The sequence below is a fragment of the Anser anser genome, assembly GCF_964211835.1.
Source record: "Anser anser genome assembly, chromosome: 12".
Classification (NCBI taxonomy): domain Eukaryota; kingdom Metazoa; phylum Chordata; class Aves; order Anseriformes; family Anatidae; genus Anser; species Anser anser.
The window spans coordinates 3,708,794-3,733,198 of NC_139733.1; the positions used below are offsets into that span (position 1 = coordinate 3,708,794).

General features: G+C 42.5%; 2 protein-coding genes across 3 annotated transcripts in view; one reads left to right on the top strand and one right to left on the bottom strand.

Moving 5' to 3' along the window:
- Nucleotides 1-2,326: 2,326 nt before the first annotated feature.
- WNK2 (WNK lysine deficient protein kinase 2) overlaps nt 2,327-24,405 on the top strand; it is a 184,466-nt gene continuing 162,387 nt past the window's right edge. For both annotated transcript variants that reach the window (XM_083795877.1, XM_083795865.1), the window contains exon 1: nt 2,327-2,531. In XM_083795877.1, coding sequence (XP_083652003.1) covers nt 2,457-2,531 — 75 coding nt within the window. In that variant the 5' untranslated portion in view covers nt 2,327-2,456. The remainder of the gene's footprint in view (nt 2,532-24,405) is intronic.
- NINJ1 (ninjurin 1) lies at nt 5,355-24,121 on the bottom strand. The gene is made up of 4 exons (XM_083795998.1): nt 22,711-24,121; nt 13,844-14,078; nt 10,429-10,590; nt 5,355-8,430 (listed from the first exon to the last, which is right to left on the bottom strand). Exons 1-3 carry the CDS (start codon nt 22,777-22,779, stop codon nt 10,436-10,438), a joined length of 459 nt encoding a protein of 152 aa, XP_083652124.1. The 5' UTR covers nt 22,780-24,121; the 3' UTR covers nt 5,355-8,430; nt 10,429-10,435.

Consider the following 24,405-nt stretch of genomic DNA (forward strand, 5'->3'; position numbering starts at 1 on the left):
ACGAGGGCCAGTGCTGCTCTCACACTTATTCCTGCACACACAGAAAGGAAAACCTGGCATCCACTGGCCACCAAACACTTTAGTTTGAGGTTGTTCTGTGGGTAAGCAGTGAGGTGCAGTTGCAGCCTCTGGAGGCTGGGAGAGGCTCATCTTCACTTGTAGGCGCCAGCTGTGTCCCTGGAGCTGGCTTGGGCTCACTCCAGTCTATCATGATCTCATCCTGCCAAGAAGCAGGAAGGGACAAAGATGCTTTATGGCAGCTAGGATCCAAATTCAAAGTCCAGTCATAACAGGCAAACTGACTGGCTAAAGCATTTTAAAGATCACCGTTGTTTCACAGGAAAGACTTGCAAACCCATGTCTCACTGTGTCCCCAGGCTGAAAGGCAGGGAGCTCTGTGGGGCACACATGAAGCCTGTCTGGACTAGCACACAGTTGTTACAAGAAGCAGACAAGTAGGAAGGAAGTTTCTCATATGGAGCTGAGAGACATTCCACCCTTGGACGAGCATAGACCAGTCCTGATCCTGAAACAGCAACAAGACTTGCTCTTCCATTGCACCCTGCATCTGGAAACAAATGGCATGTACACATCAGGCAAAACAGTGACACCAGGCGTAAAGCTGCCAGCATCTTGATTCGATAACCACGGTCCTGACGACCAGTGATGTTCTCCAGAGACGGTGTGTGATGAGACCTGCTGCTGGGCTCTCCTACCTGATCTGTATCAGCATGGGAAAAAAAAAGAGTTTTTACAGAGCATGAAGACACCTGGTAAAGCAGACTATGGAACAACACAGGCCTGTCATAGCTTGCTCTCACACTGATCCATGTAGTGCATTTGACACAACTTGATTTTGTTACAGTCACATTCCCAGAGTTTGACTCTCCAAGACTGGCAGAGGCCAGTGACTAAACACAGCCTCCTGGCTCACACGCCCTGACATGGGAAAATCCATAAATCCTGCTCCAGGGTAAGGGTGAGCTGCTGTCTCCCTCTGTAGCTTTCACAGTTCCGGCACAAATCTGAAACTTAAGTCCTTTCCAACGGTTTAAATTATTTTCATCCTTGATGCCAAACAATTGGGGTAATAGTGGCTAGCGATGAAACCAATTTACTCTCACATATTTTTGGCACCAGGGCAAATGGCTGGCAATGTTTCAGGAGTTCTGGTTGGGCTCTTTGCTTCATGGCCTCAGAGTTACAACTCTTCTCCTAAATAATTAAAACTCTGCTTGCTGATAAAGCCCAGCTTGCCTTTTGCGGGCTGTGCAGCACCCATACCCACTGGGTAGCTGTGCTGCAGCATGCTGCTCTGGTGCCAGTGCCGAGCCTCTGCCAGCACCGGGGCGTTTCAGGGCGCTGGGCCCAGCTGGCAGCAGTGGCATCGGCAGGGCTGGAAGTCGCCCTGCTTGTTTGGGTGCTGCGCTGCTCCTGTGGAGCTGTGAGAGCAGCCAGGCTGCTGCACAGTGTGCATTACGAAGTAATGCCCGGGGAGAAATAGCCACGGAAACAGATCTTTACTTCAGTGGTCTGTGGAGAAGGAAGAAAGTGAGTTCGGATGAATCTGCTGCATCCCACAGCAGGGAAGGTAACTTTTTTTGTCATTCCCACACAGCACCGTGTGAGGAGGTTGGACCATAACTTGTTAAGTATTCCTCTTTAAAAGGTTGTGTTCCATGTCAGCCACTGTTTACCACAGCGCTTGCCGCAGTGACTTGTGGCTCCCCCTCCTGACACACATGTGATAGCCAGGAGCCATTAGAAATGGCAGCTTGAGGCTGTGTGTGTGTTTTTGGCACAGAACAAAGAATCCAAGCAGCCGGAAAACATGAATTCCCCCAGGAAGAGCAGCCTTTCAACACCACACGCACCATTCCCGCCCCGGGGACCCAGCTCTGGCGCCTGCTCTCTGCCCGTGACAGGGAGCAACCTGAGGGTGGAACCGGGGACACAGTGACACACCACCCAGCCTCGGCCAAAAGCCTTCTCTGAGATTCTGCTGTGCCCATGCCACAATTTATCTCCACCTCAAGCACTTTTTGTTATTTGTATTAAACTATTTCTGGCCCTCATAGTTTCTTTTCTGAGCTGTGGCCTCTGAGCCTGGCCCTTTGATCACCTATGAGCACCAAGGGGCACAGCAGGGCCCTCTCATAAAGCCACGGCGGGGGCTTCCCCTGAAGGTGCTGGGATTGGCTCCCCCCTGCCCTGCTCGTTATATAGCGCAGCTGCCGGGCAGGGCTCTCTTCTTTCTCACCTGAGGTGATGTGTCGTGTGGGCCCCCTGGGGGATGGCTGGAGGGCAAAAGCCAAGGGCAGGGGAGATGGGAGGTAGGCAACAGTGGAAGGAAGCAGCTGGGGGGGAGAAAAAGGACGCTGGAGTCTCTTGTTGGAGAAAGATCTGACTGTGCTTTCCCCCTTGAGGTGGGGGATGAAGTTCTGGTTTGAGTTTGGATGCCCTGCAAGAAGCGAAGCTGCGACCAGATGCTGCTAATGGGAGCACGCAGAGGATGCGCCAGAAGCCCACAGGTGAGTCCCGCAGGGGGGTGATGTGCTTCTGCGCTCAGTGTGGTAACCAGTGGGTGAGGTGCCAGGCCCTGGGGTGGGCTGCTGAGCCATGCTGCCCATGGTCCCTGGCCCAGCAGCACGGAGTGTGTGCCCCCTGACACCAGTGCTGCTCCCAGCCTGTGCATCCCATGCCATGCAGCCCATAGGCTGGGCAGGCACCTGTCTTCATCATTGTTCTTCCTTGGCACGCGGGACCTAGCTGTGTGCGTGGAAAGTGGCGTGTAAGGATGGTATGGGTGGCACTGTCTCTGCTGGGGGTGTCACTTGGCTGGGCTGGGCCATCCTGCCTTGCTGCTGGCCCTGGGCCTTCCCTCCCTGTCTGTGCCTGCAGGGACATGACACTCAAAGTCCGAGTGCTTTGGGACACAGGGAGCTTTTCTACCTTTTTTGGGCTTCAAAGTGGTTATTTAGCTCATTAGTAGCCCTGAGATGGGAGTGTTTGTTGAGACTTTTGGCTGTGGTGCTTAGCAGTGTTGTGTGTGAAAACTGGAATTGAAATGAAGTGCTGAGATGTTATTTCATAAATGAGGACTTATTCTTGTTTTCCATCACTGAATAAGCTGTCTGTCAGAATACACACACTGTCCTCTGGGGTAGCTCCTTGAGGCAATATCTGCGCCTGGGCACATGGCTGTTTTGCTCTTTGCAACGCGTGGGCTTCCACGGCAGCAAGGAGAAGGCCAGATAATGTCTGGAGGGTTGGAAGCTGTAATAAACACAGTCCTGACTGAGAGCGCCTTGTGGTTGCAGGGTTATAGTTTTAGAAATTGTATGGGAAATGCTGAGCATGCGTTGACAGCACTCCTCCAGGCCTGCACTCATAACATTTTGTGTGGATTTCAGAGACAGACACTGCTCAGCATCAGGCAGGGGCTGAGGGGAGAATGCCACGTGTGAGCACCCCTGTTGTCCATGCACCGCGTGGCTGGGAGGGTGCCTTGGTGCCGGGTATTTCAAGGCACAGCTGCAGCAGTGAAGGAAGGTCAATACATTTGTGTGTATTCAAGTGATGCAAGTCACAACTATTTCTACTAAAGAAGAATAACTCATAAATAATTACCATCTGCTGGTATCCGGGGTACCAGTTGTTTCCCGATGTTGTTCTGTAGGAAATGCACTATCTATGCTATTTTTCCTCTCCTGGATGCTGGTTTAATAGTGATAATACTCGTGTCTGAAGAACTAGACAGTGCTGTGTCTGCTCTGCTAGACAACTTCTCTGTAGACAGTGCAGCAGCACTGCTGGGAGTGTTCCAAAGCTCGTGGTTTATTATTGATTTCTAACTTCTTTATGGAAGTGTAAGGTTTGTGGTCTTGGCTTTGCAAAGATGGGAGACTCCACCATTCACGTTTTGATAGTATGTTTACCTGTGTAACCTGCAAATAGCTTACTTAAAAGCAAAACGGTGTCATTTAGCAGTAGAGTGGTTTTCCCTGTATGCAACCAACGAGGGCGGAAGGTGGGGAGACAAAGCTCCTTTTAGTCTCGGTGCTCCTGATATGCCCTACTCTGCCTCTAACCTGATGGGAGTCCTGACATCTTATTTTCAAGGAGTGGTGCTTTTATGTGTGCAGATTATCAGAGATGAGCTGTATGTATCAAAATGTACCCTCCGTTTTCTTCTTGCCACTGGCCTGCAGTGAGGAAGTGCGCTTCCAGAGGAGCCTGCTCTCCTGCAGTTTGACAGAATTATACTCTAGGAGGAGCTTTCCACACTGGATTTTTTCTTTTTTTTGGAAACATGTTGTAAAACACTGCATAAATTGGTACCACATGTAGCACTTGCTGAAGCAGATAAAATTTGCAGTAGCAATACCTTTTGTAAGCTAGTAAATAAGGAAAACTTGCATAGCTTTGGGATTCTGCTACTCCTTGCTGATAACTCTGTTGTAAATATTTGAATGATTGTGATTGTTTTTTTAGAGCTGTTAACAACAAAAGAGCATCCAAGCTTTTACTGTAATGTGTAGTAAGTGTGCCCTGGCCCACGGTGAGTGCAGAACAATGACCACCACTGTCAGAGGGCTGTGCATCCTGTTTGGCAGGACTCAGTATGGCTTGCAGGAAGACATGGCAGAAACAGGATAAAAACACTTAGAAGGGTTTGGCCCCTCCTTTTAATTTCATCTGAATGATGATTGAGGGGAAAACAGTAACCAGGACTATACTTTATTGTTCAGCCCATTTTACCTACTGTTCATCTGCAGAATAAGCTTCAGCTGGTGACCTGTTTCAGAAGACAAATACTTACAGGTCACTTCCAGTAAATAATTGTTGTCAACCCTGTTAGTAAATAACACTACATTTAAAATTTCAGCATTGTCAGGCTTTGATGCTGAAGGAACTAATGAAAACAACTAGAGCAGCATGTGTAATTCTTACTCTGCCCAGCAGCTTATGAAACAGAAGTAAATGGATGACCTGGTATGAACTGCTTCCTGAGAGAGCCAGTGAAAATTCATCTTGTTTCATTATTGATGACCTCTTTTTAAGTGAAATGCTTGCCTACAACCAAGAACTCCAGAGAAGCATGGCAAACCCAAGACCCATTTAAACTGATATATTTGTTTGCCACCCCTAGAAAATACTCACTAGGATTTTAAATAAGCACCTGATTTAAAAGAATAATTATCATGTGATTAAATTATTTATACTTGAAATCAACTTGCAGATGCTTTTGTCTGATAAAAAATACATGACCTCTGAAGGCTTCAGACTTAAAACACAGATTGCATGTCTGAAGACATTTTGCAAATATTGCTTGATCACAACAAAACACACAGTAATAAACCAGCATATTTTTTATTAAAAAAAAAGACATTCAGTTGCAAGTAGAATACTGTTGATGTCCAGCACAGGCTCATAGTCAGATGGATGGCTTTACGAACAAGTTTTCATGTGTCTAGAACCAGAATAAGAGACCAGGCCTTCTGAAGTTGCAGACATCCCTGTTGTGATGCTGCAGTCATGCTTCCAGCAGCTCAGGAGGATGCAAGGCTTTTGTGTTGTTCTAAGGCTGGCTCCAGCAGATGCCAAGTGAGCAGACTTCTACCACCTTAATGCAGGTCTGTGTGTTTAGCCCCGGGCACTCAACAATGTTTTCAAGCTTGAGCATTTTTCTTTCCCTCCTGTATGGCCCAAAACTTGTCTTGCAGAGTCCATTGGAATCAGTAGTCGACACATCCATCACCTGGTGAATGCTTCACACTCCAGCGCTACATCTAGTTATTTTTTCTCTGCTATGGTATAAGCAGCTGGGAGATGGGGTATACAAGCCTTGCTAGTTTCTGTTGGATGGCAGCTTAGTTGTGAGATGCTATAAGAACAGCTACTACTTTTTTCAGGGGAAACCTATTGTAATGGCTTCATTACTTGAATGACCTGAAATATTACAGACCAATAATGAGGGGAATAAAGTGGGGAAAGGAGCTGAGAGAGGATCTACAAAGCACTGAAACAAATGGAGGAGACATGAAACAAATTCTAAATCTGGAGTTAATGAAAATCAGAGCTACGTGGGCAGTAGGGAGGTGAGTCTTGTCTTCCTGGTACATCTGTGCTGCAGCCCCATCTGACTGCTTTCAGGTGCTTCAGTGCTTATGAGAGAGGGCTGTGGCAACAAGTAGCACAGGTATAGAAAGCTACATCCAAAACTGGGCCAAATCATTACCAAATATAAATAGGGTAAGCAACAACAGAGCCTTTGTCTGCTTGTATCTGCCTTTAGGGTAGTAAGGACAAGTCAAAAATCAGGATTAACTAAGTGCCAGTAAAACATTTCTTCCTATTTTTCTCTTGCTTAAAAAATCCACATAAACAACAACAACAAAAAAACACATGAAGATACAGATCTGGCAACAAAAAATATCTGATTCATACCTAAATTAAAAGCAGAGCACGTCAGAAATTATCCTTTTGGAGGGGCTATGTTATACCATGAAAGGGGTTGCGTTACAACACAAAGCAATGACTTCAGACATCCAACTGAAGTACAAAATTTCCTGTACAGTAAGAGAGGTTGATGCCTCCAAAGAGCCAATCCAGACTGAATCAGGTGCACAGACTGGCAAACACCCCAATGAATAAAAAGGTGGAAAGTAACAGGAATACATTCAAGGATCCTACTGAAATTACTGCCCAGTGTTGAACCATACACAAATTTCATGCTTGGAAGGGCTCTGCCTACAGTCACGTATTTTCAAAAAGGAAATGTTTTTAAGGTTTTCTTCACCACTGTTTGGCCAGTCAGTTCACTACAATACAGCACCGACACTGCTGTAACACAAGGATGTATGAACAGTCCTGCAACAGTTTGCTGGTTTGTAAAAATAAATAAGGAAAATTGTCCTGAGTACCTCTTTCAGTACTTGTTCTGAGCTATGTTTAAATTTGTACAATGCACACAATTAAAACCATTGTTTGCCAGATATTGATTAAATACATGTTAAGTTAGAAATAAAGCAACCAAAAAATCAAAAAGAATGTCTATTCTCTTACTAATTGACAAGCTTCTGATTTGTTTTCTGTCAATAATTCCTATAGAACGTGTAAATAAAGATATGGTACATCAATTGCCCTTGAGATATAACTAAAGAGAAATGCTACCAATAAAAATTGTAAAGGAGATGAGATGCTTACACAGAAGTCAAACTTCTATAATTATGTGCAAGGAAGCATTTAAAAATTCATAGTAAGAAAAAGCATTAGTACAAATCTGCATCCACAAGTAAGCATGCTCTAGAAAACTAGGACTTTCCTGATTGCAGATGTAATACTTTGAAAATTTTAAAAAAGACTGAAAAGTTTTTGTTGTAGAAATTCTTATAACATACACCATTACTAGCAATGGTGTATTTAGAAAAAGTATCAGTCCCTGAGCCAGCAGGTAAGAACCTAAAAGATATTTATTTTTATATATATATATATATAAAGTGATTTTAGCCATAAACTCATAAGAGTGACATAACTGCAGCAATGCATATCTTGCAAAGAGGAAAAGTAAGGGTTAAACATCTTTCAACTTACTCCTAGAATTGCTGACAGGCTCTCAGTACCAGTTTAGCAGGTGAAGATCACCTGTATCCTCTAGTCTTCCAGCTGGGCATAGAAAAGGTATCTGTTTTATCAGACTTTGCAGAAATATGTATAATGCACAGAATATGGAGTATCATGGTTAATAACAAAAAACGGAGCACTGAGGTTATCTGTGTATCTGTACACAGAGAAGGAAGCTTGAACGGTGGTCCACAGAAACATGACTATCTGTGAGAACAAAAACTGGCCAAAAGATAGTCAGCCATTTCTAGTTGTCTTATCATTGCTGTAGTTAAATAAAGGAACTGGGATGAGGGGGAGAAAACAAGACACAGCTACCTTTGAACACTGCAAGGGAAAAGCACTGTGCTATGGAAAACCATAGGTCTGGTGCAAAGTGAGTGAAATGAAGGACGATGGGGCCATGCTAGAACTGAAGGCCTGCAGTTTATCACTGTGAAAATGTCAACTTGCTGCGAAAGCAAAAGGCATGGAAAATGGGAAGTTCTGGAACCAGTGAAGTTCCACCAGTTGATATTACCTGTTTGAGTTTATGCCACTTTTCTGATTAACAATTAATCTACAAATTGAAATGACAACATCCAGAGAAGCAATGTCCTTGGGTCAAAATCATCCATTCCTTAGATGCCAAAAAATATAAATATTAACATATTGGAAAATTCTAGGTACACAGATGTGTTGCTTGTTGGAAACCTGAGAAAGCTGCCTCTGTAGGTCGTCATCCTCAGATATTTTTTTCTTGTGTCCAAGTATAACTGGCTCAAGTGCAAATGGCATCTATGGAAGAATGAATGCTTCATATCTCTGAAATGAGAAATGGATATTGGGATGTTAGTAATGCAGGAATTACAGTAAATGGCAAATTTGTCTTAAAGGGGGAATTCTTTTCTCTTTTGAAAAGTGTTCACAGTAAAGGTAAAGCCAGAAAATGACCGCTCATTTCTCTTGGGGATTTGAGATTATGGAAGCCCACTGTGAAAAAAGACACTTTTTTTTTCCAAGTTCCATTCAGATCATTATGGACAGGTATTTTTAACAGAGACAATATGCACAAGTGAGCCAGCAAATGGAAAAATCCAAAGCAACTAAACTTCCAAATTTAACAAATCTGGATTAAAAAGATGCAGATTCTAGACACCACATTTAGCCATTTTCTTAGGAAACTGCATGAAAAGCGTGAAGGCAGGATCACACAGCTGGTGTTTTTGTACAGATGTAAACTTGCTTTAAGCATCTTTTGGTCTTGCCTCTACCCAAGTTTACATAAAATATCCGTTTCTCCATTATTGAAGCATGGCAAATTTATCAAATCAGTTTCAGCAGTAGATGCTGATCATGTTTATGTATGTGAAGAAATGCTCTGGCTGTGCACATCAATATGTGGCCAGCTGTATGTGCTATTTCCAGCCTCTAGGCAGAACCGTGCTTCATGCTGTCATGGTGATCTCATCAGAGTTGCATGGGAACTGACTTCTTATTCCTACTAGGAATTCCATGGTCCTACTCATAATTAAATCACAAAACCCTCTGGGTTTAGAGTTTATGGATTGCAGAAGGAATCTGCAATCCACCCCCATCCATTCTGTTTAGAGTCCTGACAGATTTTTCTCTGGTTCCCATTCTTGTTAACTTTTTCTGTGTCATTCCTCTTCAGACTAGGAGTTTAAATGCCTTGTATTTTTTTTTTCTGTGGAGTAAATTTATATAAAAATCAAATTGCCCTAAATTTCTAGCAGTGCTAATATAAGCAGAATGGGGTTTGAAAGTCTCTCAGTGTAAGGCCTTGAGTTAGTTCTTCCTAACAGGCAGTTTTCTGAGAGGACTTCATCTGGAAGTTCACTCAAACAGATGTTACAGGAATGGGTTGTGTGGTAGCCAGGGTACTGTGGCTTGCCAGGAAAATCAAGTAACTCCTTCAGTAGGTCTTATGAAGGTGATTTGAGATTTGGAAGATAAAAAGCCAGAGTAATGCTGGCCCACACAGACTTAGCACTGCTATTTTCAAGGCAGGCGTTGTTGGACCATAGTGCATCTTAGGTTGCAAGCCTGCAATTTAGGTTTTTCTTCTTAAATTGCTCATTATAGTTGACACTTATTTTGATTCTCACAATTTCTATATTTGTTTCTGTACAATCAGGTAATTTTTAAAATGCAGGTGGAAATAAACTTGTTCTAAATGACCATGTGTATCAAATAGTGATAGCGTATCAAACAGCGTTAGCACATGTCTTTGTGGGTTTAATGTCCCATAAAGTGAAAACCCTGCAACTTGGGAGGACAAAAAACACACTATCTGCACAGGAACTAAAGGGCTCCAATGATATGTGGTGTGACATGTTGTTGGACTCGTTAGCTCTAGCAGTTCCCTGGCTAAAGATTTAAAAAATCAGTGGTAATAACAGACTGGATACAGTATGTTGCAGACCTTTCTTACAAAAACAAGACATTTAGAGGAAGCAGAGCATTATTTCCCTTCTTGGCTTCATCAGCAATGAGAAGGATTGGCTAAGCCAGAAGGAAGATCTTTACACTTCCTGTTTGTCAGGGACCCCTTGCATGTGTCACAAGGTAAGGTGCTGCCGTCAACTTTCGAACTCCGTGTTTACAAATACACTGGAACAACATTAATAGTTCCTAGTAGCTTCAGCTTTTGCAAGTCTGAAGTAAACTTATTTATCTGTAAAGCCTAGAACTGTATAGAGAAGCTCACTTAGAGATAAGCTGTTTTTCAAGTTACACAACAGTGGGCACTGTTCTTTTGCACTATCTCCCCCTGTCTTACGGTGCAGAGCCCACACTCACCTTGCAGTTACTGCTTCGACGCCAACTCCACCATTGGCTTCTGCACTCCAAAGGCAGTGATAAAAATATTCACAACTACTATAATGAATACTAGTCCAGTTGTAAGGTTGTTGAGGAAATCCAGCTTATCATGTTTTGCAGGGTTGTTCAGGTCATATTTTACTTCAAAGAGAAAGGGGAAAAAAGTTTTAAGCATATGAATATTTCAAAATCCAGAATAAGTCTTCATTATTCATGTGGTTCAAGAATTTCTTCCACTGAGCTATTTGTACCAGTCATACTTAAAAGGGAAGTACAATTCTGCACCCTCAGTAAAAGTGCTGAGGAGAAGATCTTTAATCACAAGGTGCCTAACAGCCTCCCGTCATTAGCATCTAATCTCTGTGGATGCACAAAGGGGAGTAACGGTACACAGCATTACTGGGAACCTTCTGAGTTCTTGATCTCTTGAAATCTAGTTTTGTTGCAGACTTTAAGCATTTAAAAATAATTTCAGGCATGAATACATGAAGCCTGAAGTCCTTACAGGATGGAACGAAATTAAAGTTCCTACAGTGAAAATGCCACAGCCGTATATTTGGGTATGGTGCCCTTCCCTAGCTGTACAGTTTTTTCCCGATAGGTACAGCTTTTGCACCAATTCTGTTTTCAGAAAACAAGGGCATTATCTGTTAAACAAAGGAAGGTTTCAAAGCAGTGTAGCTGCAGTTCTTTTTACAGACAGCATCAGCTGTGTAAACATGTTCTTCTATTTCTTGCAGTTCTTTGATTAAACTGCTAATAGGAGTTAGGGAGGACCACACAAGGGAGATACTGTCTACTTTAAACTTTGATTCCAGGCTTTGTGAAAACCTTTGAGTTACATTGGACTGATAATAGACTTGATGATAGACTCAAACAAGTGCTTGTATAGGGCAGTAAGAAAGGGGGTGTGTGTGCTTGGCTGTCAATGTGGAAAAATCATGTGGAAAAACAGGATTTTTCTCTGCTGTTTTCCGGCAGTTAACAGTGTTGCAGCTCAGAGCCTCTGCTAAATTGCTTTGCTGGTCGGATGAATGCTGATGAATTCTGGAGCATGGTCTGAGATTGATTTCTGCGTATTTTTTTTAAGATGCTTAATTCTTAGGTGCATATAGTTCACTGGAACTTGTGAGTGCATGTGCAAGAAATGAGGGGGGAAAGTTTATACCTGACAAGTTTTCAGTAACATAAATAAAACTTTGAGCTCCTTCTGAAAGGCACATACGTAGACATGTAGGTTCTGGCTCTGCTGCAGGAGGTAAACTTTGTTTTTAACATAAAGCCCCTGTCAGCACTGCAGAATTTAATCACAGAACCAAGGCTTGCTGGCTCTTGGAATCAGTTAAGTAAAGGGGTGGCAAACATGTTCGTGATGCTGAAGTACTAAAAGCCAGGTACAGTTGGTGTTCTAATTAGGAAGTCTAATGCTGTTTTGGTTTCTGGGAAATCTGGGTGCCTGTTCAAGTCCTGTTTGCTGAAGCAGTGCAATCAAACATCACAGGGCAGTCAGAGCACTGAGGAACAGTGTGGGGGAACTACCTGAACAGCTTAAGCTACTGCACACCTGTGTTGACACGAAATAACTTAAGCTCAGCAGTGCTTATCCCTGAAAATGAGTTGACACGTGTCTGTAAGGCATGTGGAGGCTAGCATTGTATCAGTACTAGGAAGGACTCCAGTACTTTCACCTGAATGAGGCAGAATAAATGAAATGCAACATTAATCCTTCAGTATGTAAGAAAAGCATTTCAGACAGCTGGCTGGTTTTAAAACAAAACCAAAGGGCAATAATGGCCTAACGTGTTTTGTGAGTTACGAAGAAATCATGCTGGAAGGAGAACTGACACTTTGAGAGCTGTCACTTTGACCACATAAAGATTAGAGAAAAAATGTACTGCTCGTCAGTTTAGGTGGGGCTCTAAATTTTGAAGTAGAACTGCAGTAATCCTATCTTTGTTACTACAGTACTTCAAGTGACACTTTGTGGACACGTTCTTAAATTATTCTCTAAGTATTATAGTAGGATTAGATTACTACAGTTTCATGCTAACTGAACTATTTCAACACATTCTTTACTTCCAAAAGGTTAGGACTACCAAATGACTTTCAAGGACAAGTTTGCTGAACACTTCTCAAAATACTTGATTTTCGGAAAACCGCTTACGCTTTTTTTTTTTTAAACTACCTATTCTGAATGTGTGATTATGGCAGGACAGGGCAGTACTTCAGGTGAGTTAAAGCCTCAACGCTGCTTTACTCCAAGAGGAAACACCTTCCCCAATATCATCAACTTGCTTTTTCCAATTCTCTTCTGGAATCTCTTCTGTGTCAGGACCTGGATTTTTGCCCTTGTGCCAACTTTACCAAACGCAGACACAGCTGTATTCAATCTCTTTCATAAGAAAGAAAAAAAAAAAGCTATGTCAGCTGTTTATCAGTATTACAAGCCAGATGCATCCTTGTTTCCTGGGAACTTCCTTCTTGAATGCAAGGCTGCTGTTTTCAGTTGTGCTAAAAACTGGAACACAGAGCAAAAGAAAGCCAAAGGTGGTACCTATAATTTCACAAAAGCCATCTGTGAATGCTGGCTATCACCTTGTAGCATTGGTAGGCCCAGGAAGCTGCTCAGAGTGTTTTTTGATATTGTATGTCACTTCATATTTTTGACTAAATTTTTGACTATGGTATGTTCTTAGGGTGAAATTTTGCTCCAGCTAGCCTTTCTTTCTTTGTAGCTTTAATTTCAGTTTAACATCGGTTTGAAAAATGAGCAATAAGTATATTCCTATCATTCATTGCCTATAGATTTAGGATGCTTTGAATAATTTCCTAAATTTAAAACTAAGATTTTTAACTGGTGCTAAATCAAACCTTTGATTTGATTGCAGATGCACAAACTAAAGACAATATGCAACACCAACATGAAGATGCACAATTCTGCCTTCACTTTTTTCCAAAGTTTCATGTTCACAATATCATAAGTGATATAAGAATATGACTGATACAGAAAAAATATATTTTGGTCATAAGATTAAGTAACAAGTCTTGCCAGAAACAGTATTATGCAACTAGGCAAAGTGCATGATCACGTCTGACCTACTAATGTTTCTTTTATGATATTTCATCACATTCCTTCCTCCTTCAGGCCTTCTGAAAAAAATATTCATGCTCTTGACAAATGAATATGAGGAAGTTGATCAAAACTGAAGATTCCATGTAAAGCTGCCTCTACTGGTTTTGTTGCAATATTTCTATGGCCTTAAAGGAAAATTTAATCAATTCTGAGGTAAAGACTTTCAAATACAATGGTCTATTTTTACCAATAGGGAATCTATATACACAGGTTGCATCCTATTAAAGAAATACCTCTGTGGTTCTTGCTGTTGCTACATACCAAGGAATATCAGAAGTATTCCCACCATAACTTGCAGTGTGAGTGACAGGCTGATGAGAACAATAAGCGGGATGTAGAATGAGAAAGAAGGTCCTTGCTCCATCACAGCTTTCAGCTGGGATGCATTGGCCATCAGCAGGGCAACATCCAGCATGCTCTCTGCAGCACTCTTCTTGTTTGCGTAGTGGTTGATATTCATAGGTCTATTTCTCTGGAACCACTGTGATGGTCTGTGCTAAAATTGGGAGAGGAAGAAAGGTTATTCACATCTACTTTAATTGGCGTAGCGCGTCAGAGACGGCTTAGCCCATCAACTGATTTCTGTAGTGATACTGATAGAGTAACAACAGAGTAACAACACCGAGAATGTCGGTGCTTCTTTCACTGTTACCACTGACCTCCATCTGATAACAACCCAGTAAACTGTGCTTGTGCTAGGCTTCGGTAGCTACACTTTCTCCAGCTTGCTTCTAAATAGTCCCTGTTTTTACCCTGAGAAAAGGAAAGTCTGGAAAATCTGAGAAGTTTGCACTGAGAAAAGTTGGGAGGAAAAAACCCAACAAATTGCTGTAAATAACTTACTTACAAAGGCATACTCAAAACTACAAATACTTATTAAATTCACTCTCTGCAGACATCATCATCCATTTACATAATTCTTTAATTACTCATGAGTCCTATTTTGAGGATTTATGTGGGAGTTGGCCTCTCTAAGAGCTTTGGTTGACCTCTTTTCCTTGAGCTTCTTATTCTGCCACACTACCTTCCAGGTCCATACACAGAGAACTGTTTTTCTGTTGAAATATCATACGACTGGTGGTTACCAAGCACTACCCAACTAACAGGGTAGCTTTTCTTTCCATTTTCTCATCAGCAGACTTATTCTGAATTCCCCAGCAAACAAACAGGGAAAGAAACACCTACTGCAGGGCAAAACCAGAGCTGCTAAGCCTGGAGGGATGGATAAAATGAGCGCTTCCTGATGATGATTCAGGTGACCTAACCTGGAATTCAACAGCATGTCTCCAGGGGATCCTACTTCTCTACAGGTTAGATGCAGCTTTGAGTACCTAGGCTAGACCTGGATGCATAACTCTTCGATGAAGGAAAATGAGGTGTGATGCCCTTCTGAAGTCTCTGAGCAGGTTAGGGACATCCTTCTTACTGATCTTGCTCCTAGACTTTATTTGTATATTAGTTTTAAAAATATAAGAGTACTCTTATGCTAGCTGACTTCTTCAAACCTGCTTCTTAGAGATTTTGTTACTGCACAAATATGTTCACACTTGCCAGAAAATACTGTGGAGAAAGTCTCTCTTAAAGGAGAAATGCAGAAAACACCCTCTAATAGCTTTCTTCAGCAGCTCTAATTACCATCAAATTTCCAACTTCAAAGCCAGGCTTGCCGCTGTCCAGACCTAAAAGCATTCTTTGGAATAGGACACACATTGATGCATAGAGCAAACATTCCCAGTTTTCCAGGGCATTCAAATGCCCTGCTTGACCTGTTTTCACCAGACACTCTGTAACCAACCTCAGTCTAAATATTTCACTGAGAGAAAAATACCATGGGGCAGCAGCAGGATTTTTCTGCAAGGGGAATGAAACCACGTAACTGTAGCTTCGTGCAGACAGCTTGTTTACTCAGACCTTGCTCAGGGAAGAGAATGGCTCTGAAACACATAACAGCTTCAGGAAGGAAGAACTAGACACGCGTTTGGTTTTGTCTGTATCCCACAACCTAAAAATGAAATTTGCCTGGCTCAGGGGTCTGTCCCCACTTTGTCACCATTCCTCTCCCCAAGGAGTCTCCTGTTCCCACCCCCGGCTCCATTAAACTGCTCTAACGTTTGGATACTTACGAACAAATACTGTAATTCCAGTATAGCATCCACCACAAGCACCACAACAGCTGTGGGTGCTTTCTTCCTCACAAAGAGCAGCATGAAATATGCTGGTAGTAGTCAGGAGAAAAATCTAGGCTCAGATTTCTTTACTGTTTATCATATAGTTTAAAAAAAAAAAACCAAATGCACTTTACTCTTGCCTACACAATATGTAAAAGGGTGGGGAATTGCATGTAACAGTAGAACTTAATTTCTGGGCATGAATTTAAAAAACTCTTCTTGGTAGACTGCAGAAGTAATATGATCTACTCTGTTGTACGTTCCTGTTAGAGGACGGATTTTTCCTATGCCTAGTAGCTACTTACTTACTGCCTGCCAAAAATAGTGACTCTAAGATATCCAAGTTTACTGGGGTGCAATATGTATGTAACACAGGCAAGCACTGCACAGGTAGCTGTGGCTCTGGTCTTAATCCCAAGGGAAGGGGACTACAGTGAAGACCCGATGACCGTTTTCACTCAATGCAGAAATGTGATGGTAAGGTTGACTTGGCTCTCTTCGTTTGGTGATATAGAAGAGCAAGCAGTCTGAGCTGCATCTTCCTTTGTTACATCTCTGGCTGCAACATAAGACTGTGTAAACAACAGAACACAATCGCTTCTGGGGCAGATACACTGCTGCATAGTCAGGACCTTGCTGTTTGCTAATCCTCAGTTTCTGCATGGCTGGGTTGCGCACAGTAGCCCACAGCGTTTGAACTGTTGTGGAAGCAAAAGTTGAGTCACTTCTGAACTCTGATAAAATGAGAAGGCTTCCATGCTAAGGCAAAACTTCTTATTCCAGCACCACAACGCAGTTATTTACTAGGCTTAGATTCCCAAACCCGGCATTTTACTCTGCTAGGAGGCTTTCAGCCAGTGCTCCTGACAGCAGAGCAGTTCTCAGTCGGAACGGGGTGCACAGAGGACTGAGACCTCGGTTCTACTGCACAGAGGGTTTTCTCAGCCTCCTGCCAGGAAAAAGGATGTGCAATCATGGAAGCCCCAGAAATAATCATTTCCTGTTTCTTAAGAAATGGAGCCTCCTGTCTCGCGATGGAAAACCATAAAACCCAACAAAATGCAAATTAGCATTGACTTCTGGAAGAACTTGAAGGCAACTGCCCCAAGTACTAGAACACATACAGTCAGTACTCTGCCAGCAGCTCTTAACAACAGACTACATGTTGGACAGCAAAATATAGACAGGCAATGAAAGGAGAGCTGTTGCCTTAACCCCAGGTTAATGACAGTTCTGTACAACAGAAATTACATGGGGACTTTGTTACGTGGCGTTATGGTTTCAGGGAGATCCCAGGCGTGCGGCCACACGTGCAGTCTGCAGTACCGAGCTGTGCTATTATCACCCAGGGGGATGCAGGCAGGGGGCGTGAAGCTTCTGGAGACTTCCTGTGGTGCATGCAAGGTACAGCTTTCCTGCAGGCGCCACTTGGCAAGAGATCAGCATGTGTGCCATGCAAAGGGAGCCCTGCGACCTGCCTCAGTCGTGATGCAATCACAGCACCTGACCTGGCTCTCAGCAGTCAAGACTGCCTGCTACAGACCGAGCTGATCCCTGCAGCTGGTGTTACCAAGGGAGGCTGAGGAAAACCAGCATGTGTTCATAGGTGCCAGCACCTGAGCTGTATGTGGCTGGAGCTGCTGTATCCTGCTACTGTCAGCAACAGCCTGATCTTGGGTCCTGTCCCCCTGGAGTACAGCAATCTTGGAAGAGCTTGATCTCACGCAGCTCAGCACCTCTAAGGCAGCAGGCTCCGTCTGCTTGCCTGGCACACTGCAGTTTGCAAGGGTGAAGCTAGGATGCTGCATCAGAAGTTGGCATGTTTTTGCTTCTAAAAGATCAAACCTGATGTTTCTTCCTTCATGCCAGCATTGAGTGTTACTGGACAGGTAGTCCTAGTGACAACCGCTTTGGTCCAGGCTTTGCCTCTGCTTTGCTTTACTACTTGTCTTAACAGTACACCCGGAATAACTGAGTCCCTACAGAACACAGAAAGGATTTATTCATTACTTTTATTTAAAAATAAATAAAAAGGGCACTGAGGTAGATGTCCTTAGATGCTGAGTTTGATGAATCACTTCTAAGGTGCACCTGATGATTCAACAGGAAGGGAACAGTGCTGAAAATGGAAACATCTGAAAACAAATAATGAAGTATCTTTGCTAAATACAGTGGCTTGTTATAGTAAGGATTTCTGCTTCTATTACAGCAGTAAATCATTACTAGTGACAAAATTTATATGGCTGTTTGCTGAACAGGATATTTATCAAACACTAGTGACTGCTGAAGTAGTCAAATTAAGGTGTTGGGAGTCTGACAAAAAAGGAAAGTCAGACAAACAATTTGTTTTCTTGTTCAACTTGAATTCTGAGTTCCCCAAAATGGTACCAGTTAGTCTGCCAGGAGCAGACAGGTGGAGTTTTTTACATGCCAGTCATCTGGAATTCACAGAGGAAAAAAGCAGTAATGAAAATGAAGACTATTTTGCACTTGTATTTTAAAACTTTTAAACTGCAAATTTTTAGGATTCATTCCTCTTCTGGGATGTTCCTAGGTACTCCACTGAGCTTCTTGATTTTTTTCTAATATATATATTTTTTTCTAAATGTACTACTTTAAGTGTCAAAAAAATAATAATCTGAGACAAATATTGCCTGAGCTAATAGGACCTTGAAGTTTCCAAGTTAAGAGCCAGATCTGTTATGAACACTGAACTGAGTGTGACTGCTCTTGTGAATGGAATTACCAGGTATCTGCAGTAGCGCAGGATTGTTTACTGTTTTCTAAATGAATCACCTAGAATAATGGTATTTTGCAGTTAGCAATGTCCAACTTCTCAAAATTATACCTAGAATGAGAAACTGCAAGGCATACATCAGAAGTATACCCTGACTTCCTTGAATCTTGATTTGCCATTGTCATTGCAGCTACTTAGTATCCGTTGGGACTGCAGGACCCAGAGCTCAACTGTTTTGCATGTCAGGTCTGGCAGGTCATATCTGGGTTCCTAAAATATACAAATACTTATTTTAATATACAGATACAGGTGTTTGCACTAAATATTTTCATGGTATTCTAATTTTAAAATATTTTGTAGTAGAATGCCTTTATTAAACACAGGAGACCCACAGTTTTGTATGGGATGATCGGGAAAACAATCCTAATTAATTATTGTTTATGCATTCAGGACAAGGTTTCCAAGACCTGTGCTTCTGATTAATGACACCTGCCTTACACTGTCAGAAGGTTCCTCACCTTCAAGTATACCTACTCTGAAATAGTCTTAAATCTTTGCCTTGCTCTAATTCTGCATTCTGTTTTCTTTCTAGTTAAGGTTAGTGACTGCTGCAATTGTAGAGCAGTTTTTAGGCACTTAGTAGTCAAACAGCCTTGATTCAAAGTGAGATGGGATGATCTTTTGGTCTGGTTATTGATTGGTATAACCTCTGGGTTTGTAATGGCACTGAGCACGCTTCCTTAAACCCTTGCATTTAGGGACAATCCTAATTTTAAAATAATGGAAACATGCTAAGTAACAACAAGTGCAAATATAAGGCTGTGTCACGCTGACCTCAGTGAACTGTTCTTTGTGTTTTGCAAGTCTTCCTCATTAAAGATACTAAAAACCTCTCGCCTAAAAATTATTTTTTTTAATTTTTTTTAAGTATTCATCTTTAAGAAAACACTGTTTGGCAAACTTTTCCAGACCTTTTCCAGCACAAAATTCCAGTAATGTCATGAAAAGGATCAGGCACAAAAGAAATTATGCAGAACTAAAATGGAACACAATTTCAGAACTTTTATTTTTTCTAAGGTTAACCCTAAAGTTGTAGAATTGAACTACTAACTTCATATAGTTATTTATTAATAACGACAGACGTAGAATTTGTCTACATCTCCATCACCTGTGTAGTAGAAATGTAATGGGTCAATATGTAGCCACTGAAGTCAGACTTCCCCTGTTTCGGAGAATTTTATTATCCAGAAAATTTGAGAAAATATTTTACAAAGAAATGAAATGTTCTTCCAAGAAAAATATTTGAAGCTATACCAGTTGTACACTGGATGATTAGATACTTTGTACCCCTACTTGGAAAGATGTGAATTCTTCTCCCCAGTAAAACTTTAGAGCACTTGTTCAACTGAGCACTGACTCATAAAAAAAGTCCCTAAATCTGGCACTGAATCATCAGTTACATTTCCTGTAGGAATTCCATCCGGGGGAGGGAGGGATATCTGTCCATTCAAGTACTAACCTAGCATAACACTACCTAGCTTGTGAGACTGCTGGAAGCACATGTTGACACGGTGTGTTTGCAGGTAATGGAAAAACACAAACCCACCTCAGCCTGTGTTCATAGACAGCATTGATCGTCTAGCATCTTTAAAAGCCTGCACTTAAGAAGAACCATGCTGTATATGGAAAAACAGAAAATGCAAGTATGACTTAAAAAAGTGGTAGCCGTGCTGATTGCTAAACACCTAGTATGAAAAAGAGAAAAGTACAGTCATGTTAGCTCAGGGCAGAGCACTGTTTTCCTAAAGCTATACACGTTCCAGGACCAAGTCAGAATATTTTACTCATTTAATGACTTGAATAATCAGCACACCTGATGACTTTATGAAATGAAGTTATAAACTAAACTCATCTGTACGGCTATTTAAATAGAAGATGTCTTCAGTACTAATTTGTGTTGCATTACTACTGCTTATTCCAGTGATTGGGTCTTATAACACCGCTGCCTGTCTTGTGCTGCTAAATCACTGTTTGTCCTAGCTACTTAAATACAAATAATTATCATTGATACGGGAGTTTAAATTTGTAATACACACTGCTTTGGCACAGGCAATTTCATTCTGTATGCAGTAGAACTAGGTTACTACAAATCTCAAGTTTGTTACTTACACTATAATGCCAAGAAACTGCCATGTCCCAAAATTACTTATGAATTAACATATAATCTTGAATACATTTTTAGCAACAACTTGATAATACAAGCCAAATACTTCACAGATATTCTCTTCTACTACCCAATTCTTGTTCACCTTTTTCATAGTTCTTGAACTATTTCAGCTGGCATTTGTCACTATCATGGAAACACTAAACTAGCTTTCAGAGCATGGCAGCTCTAGACTGTTTCAATATGGAGCATGAATAAAGAAAGCAAACACAGGAACATGAAAAAACTGTTACTATCTGCATTTGTATGAACAGACCCTTTGCACAAAAGGCCAAGCACTTCTGCCAACTGTAATTATTCCCATTACACAACAAGATGTGCCAGGCCGAGCCAGTACTAGAAGCCGTGAGTTTCTTGCTCCTAAAAGTGTGACAGCTGGTGAGAAAAAATTATCTGAATTAATGACTGAGTTAAAATAAACCACATCTAGAATGTGTGACAACTCATTCAGAATAACAGTGGGCTCAACTTATTTTTTCCTAAAATTCACGCGCTTCTACAATGTTTTGAAGGTAAGACAGCCATACCTGCATCTTGTATCAGTTAGCCTAAAAGGTATTCAGCAAGAGAATGATGCTCAAGAGAATGTATTTAGCAGAGAAGACAGATGCTAGGAAGGGCAGTGAGCACTCCAGGCCTGCCAAAGATACGCTGCAGCATTCCTAAGAGCAGGCACCTATGCTCGTTTGACTCCAGTAACTGCAGGCTGAGGACCCATGGCTTTGTAGCCTCCCCAGGATCAGCTGGCTACAGAGTTGGGGCATTCTTTTCTTTGTGTGAATTGCAGACTTGATCAGATCTACTATTCAAAACTTGTTTTTCAAGAATTCTGTCCCTGTTTGTTTCACCTTGTATATCCTCCTTTGAATGTCTTTTAGAAAATGAAAAAAGTGTCATTGCAATATGGGAATGTCTCCCTGCTTAGTCTTTACGTGATACTTCCAGTTTTTATTGGAAAGATATAATGATGGTTGCTTGCAACTGGAGATGAAGCAAGACAGGAAAGTCACAAAAATTCTTAGAGCAGACCAAGACAAAAAAAAAAAGTCCCTATTACTTGTACTTGTGATGCAATCACAACTGTTTAAAAATTAATTGCTAGGAATTCAGGGGCTTGAAGGAAATCTCTTCAGCCTGTCAGTTTCACATTCATGTCCCAGCACTGATTCTCTTTAGGTACTTTCCAGGATTCATTAAAACCAGATATTTTTTTCTGGTCTGGCATTCGTGGCTGCAGGGGGTTGTGGGGAAGGGAAGGAAGGACAGAGCTGCTGCACAGTCCCTGCTGTCTGCCTCTAACCAGAAAGTTTTACTAGTGACATAGATGGTGGTTTAGTGTAACTGCTTCTATATGGCAGTCCTAGGCTGGAATAAAAGCTGCTTTTTAGAGTTTAGTCCCTTCCAAAACAACATGAAAGATGCTCTTTTACCAGTTTGTCTTTTCAAAAAAGTGGCATACTTGGAAAACATCCTCTGTGTGTAAACAGAATATGGGATAAAATGCTTTCCAGTGAACATCTCTAGGCATGTTTTGACTACATGGAGTAGTAAAAAGCTGTGCTCTTCTCTTGGTTTTATTGGTGTTTTGTTTGGATATATGGAAACACCAGCACGCAGCCCCTGCCCTGAGGCAGTTCCTCCCGTATCTCCTGTGTGGACATCTCTGACCTTCTCCATCCCCTCCCACATCACCTGTATGAAAAAACCCTCCCCAGGAAGAAATCCGTCTCCATACAGGGATTTTGTGCGGGGAGGCCGCCTGACAATTTAGGAACGAAGCAGTCACCGGGGCTCAAAAGGATTCGCTCAGTCTTTTGCTAGCCTGTCTTTGAATCAAAACAAAATGGGAGGCTGGCAGCGGCACCCCCACTCCGAGAAGGGGCCGAGCTGGAGGAGAAGGGTTAAAGAAACGTGAAGGGCGCCCTTTATGCCTTGCTGACGGCACCGAGCCCGCCGCAAGCCCCTGCGCGCTCTCCCCGGCCCCGCTGCCCGGCCCTACCCGCTCGGCCGCCGGCTCCGCGCCCTCCGCCTGCCCGTTGAGCTCGACGGTCTCGCCGCCGGAATCCATCGCGGCTCCCCCGAGCGGCCTAGGGGAGGCCGCTGCCGCCCGCTGAGGGAGCCCCTTTTGTCCCGGCCGCCCAGGGGAAAGTTTCCACTGAGGGAGGGAGGGAAGGAGCAGGCGCGGCGGCCGCCGCCCCTCACACACAACACACCGCCCCGGGGCCGGGTTTCCAGGCCGCTGCCGGCCCGCCCGGGGCAGCGAAGGCAGCCAGGCGGGCTGAAAACTCGCTAAATCCGATCTGTAGGCTGCTCCGAGTGAGGCTGGAGTAAGCAGTGAGGAGCCCCCGAGGCCCTCCTGCCGAGTGAGGGACCTGGCGGCACCGGGCCGCGGCTGCCCCTCACGGACAGCCTGGTCTTACACCAGCACCTCGGCCTTACCAGCGGTGTTGGCCACGAACCCTAGCGCATGTTACTCTGGGGACGATTGCAGATAAAACGTATTTTAGAAAGCTCTTAACTAATATTATTGACAAAATTAAAAGCTAGGTGTTTTTGTTACGTTTTCTTGGGTTTGGTTTTGTTGGTTGGTTTTGGAGAGTTCTGTCATCATCAGTGTGTTCAGGTTTTCAATCTCACTGCACTGTTTTTTCTCTCTAGACTCATCTCCCACCTGTACCGCTGCAAAGAGTGCACGCGAAAACAATTAACGTGCAGATCTGAGGTAGAGGGACATGCACAGAAAACAACATAACCAACAATTACTGCAGTCCAGTAAAGTAAGCCTAAAGTAAGAAACAAAGAAAAACAATATAAATTACATTTTAAAATGTTATTTTTATAAGCAACCCTTTTTGCTATTTAAATTTAACAGTGTCCAGTATATAGACAGTGTAGAATATAAACACACACAGAATACAAAGCATAAAGGTCTTTTGCCAGACCTTACTCATGTAAAGAGGTGATGCAGAAGCATTGGTACCTATCCCTTTATCACCTAGATTGGTAGGATTTTTGCATAAGCAAGCCCTGTGAAGGGAAAGCTGCAGTTGTGTTGCTTAGTGCAATAAATGCAAAGCTGTTGGACCTATGCTTGTGAACAGATTGCAGTTGTGAAAGCAGGTCTAGACACTTTGCTGTTCTCGCTTTACAGCAGGTGTGCTTGGGAATTTGGCCTTAGTCTAAGTCTCACAAATGAGGACCAAAACCATGCCCTATCTGCAAGGAGGGAAGGAAAATCAGTTGTGCAGGAAGGATGTGCAGTTCACTTCAAGAGGTACTCTAGATGGATTTGGGCAGAAGATATATATGAGGTCTTGGACTGCAGAATGGGTCTGTCTGAAAATGTAGACTTAGACTTTAAGTACTTTGACACATCAAATAAAATTCGCTATCGTATACCATATCACTGCAGCTTTTTTTCATGCAGTGGATGTTAAAAGGTTACTGAGTGGATATAAGAGTGGAACTGTGGTGATCATTGTAAAAATGTATGAATCTTTGTGATTTTTTTAAAGTCCTTTGAACAGTCTTCAGTGGAATTTGGTGAAAATTCATACTGTTCTCAGCATTAATCTGCACTGACTCTTCATTGATAACTTTTGGTTTTGAGTTCACAATTATTTTATTTTTTATTAAAGCAGACATAATTGGTGACTGAATCCATTTTTAGTTTCCATGGAAAAGCATATGGACA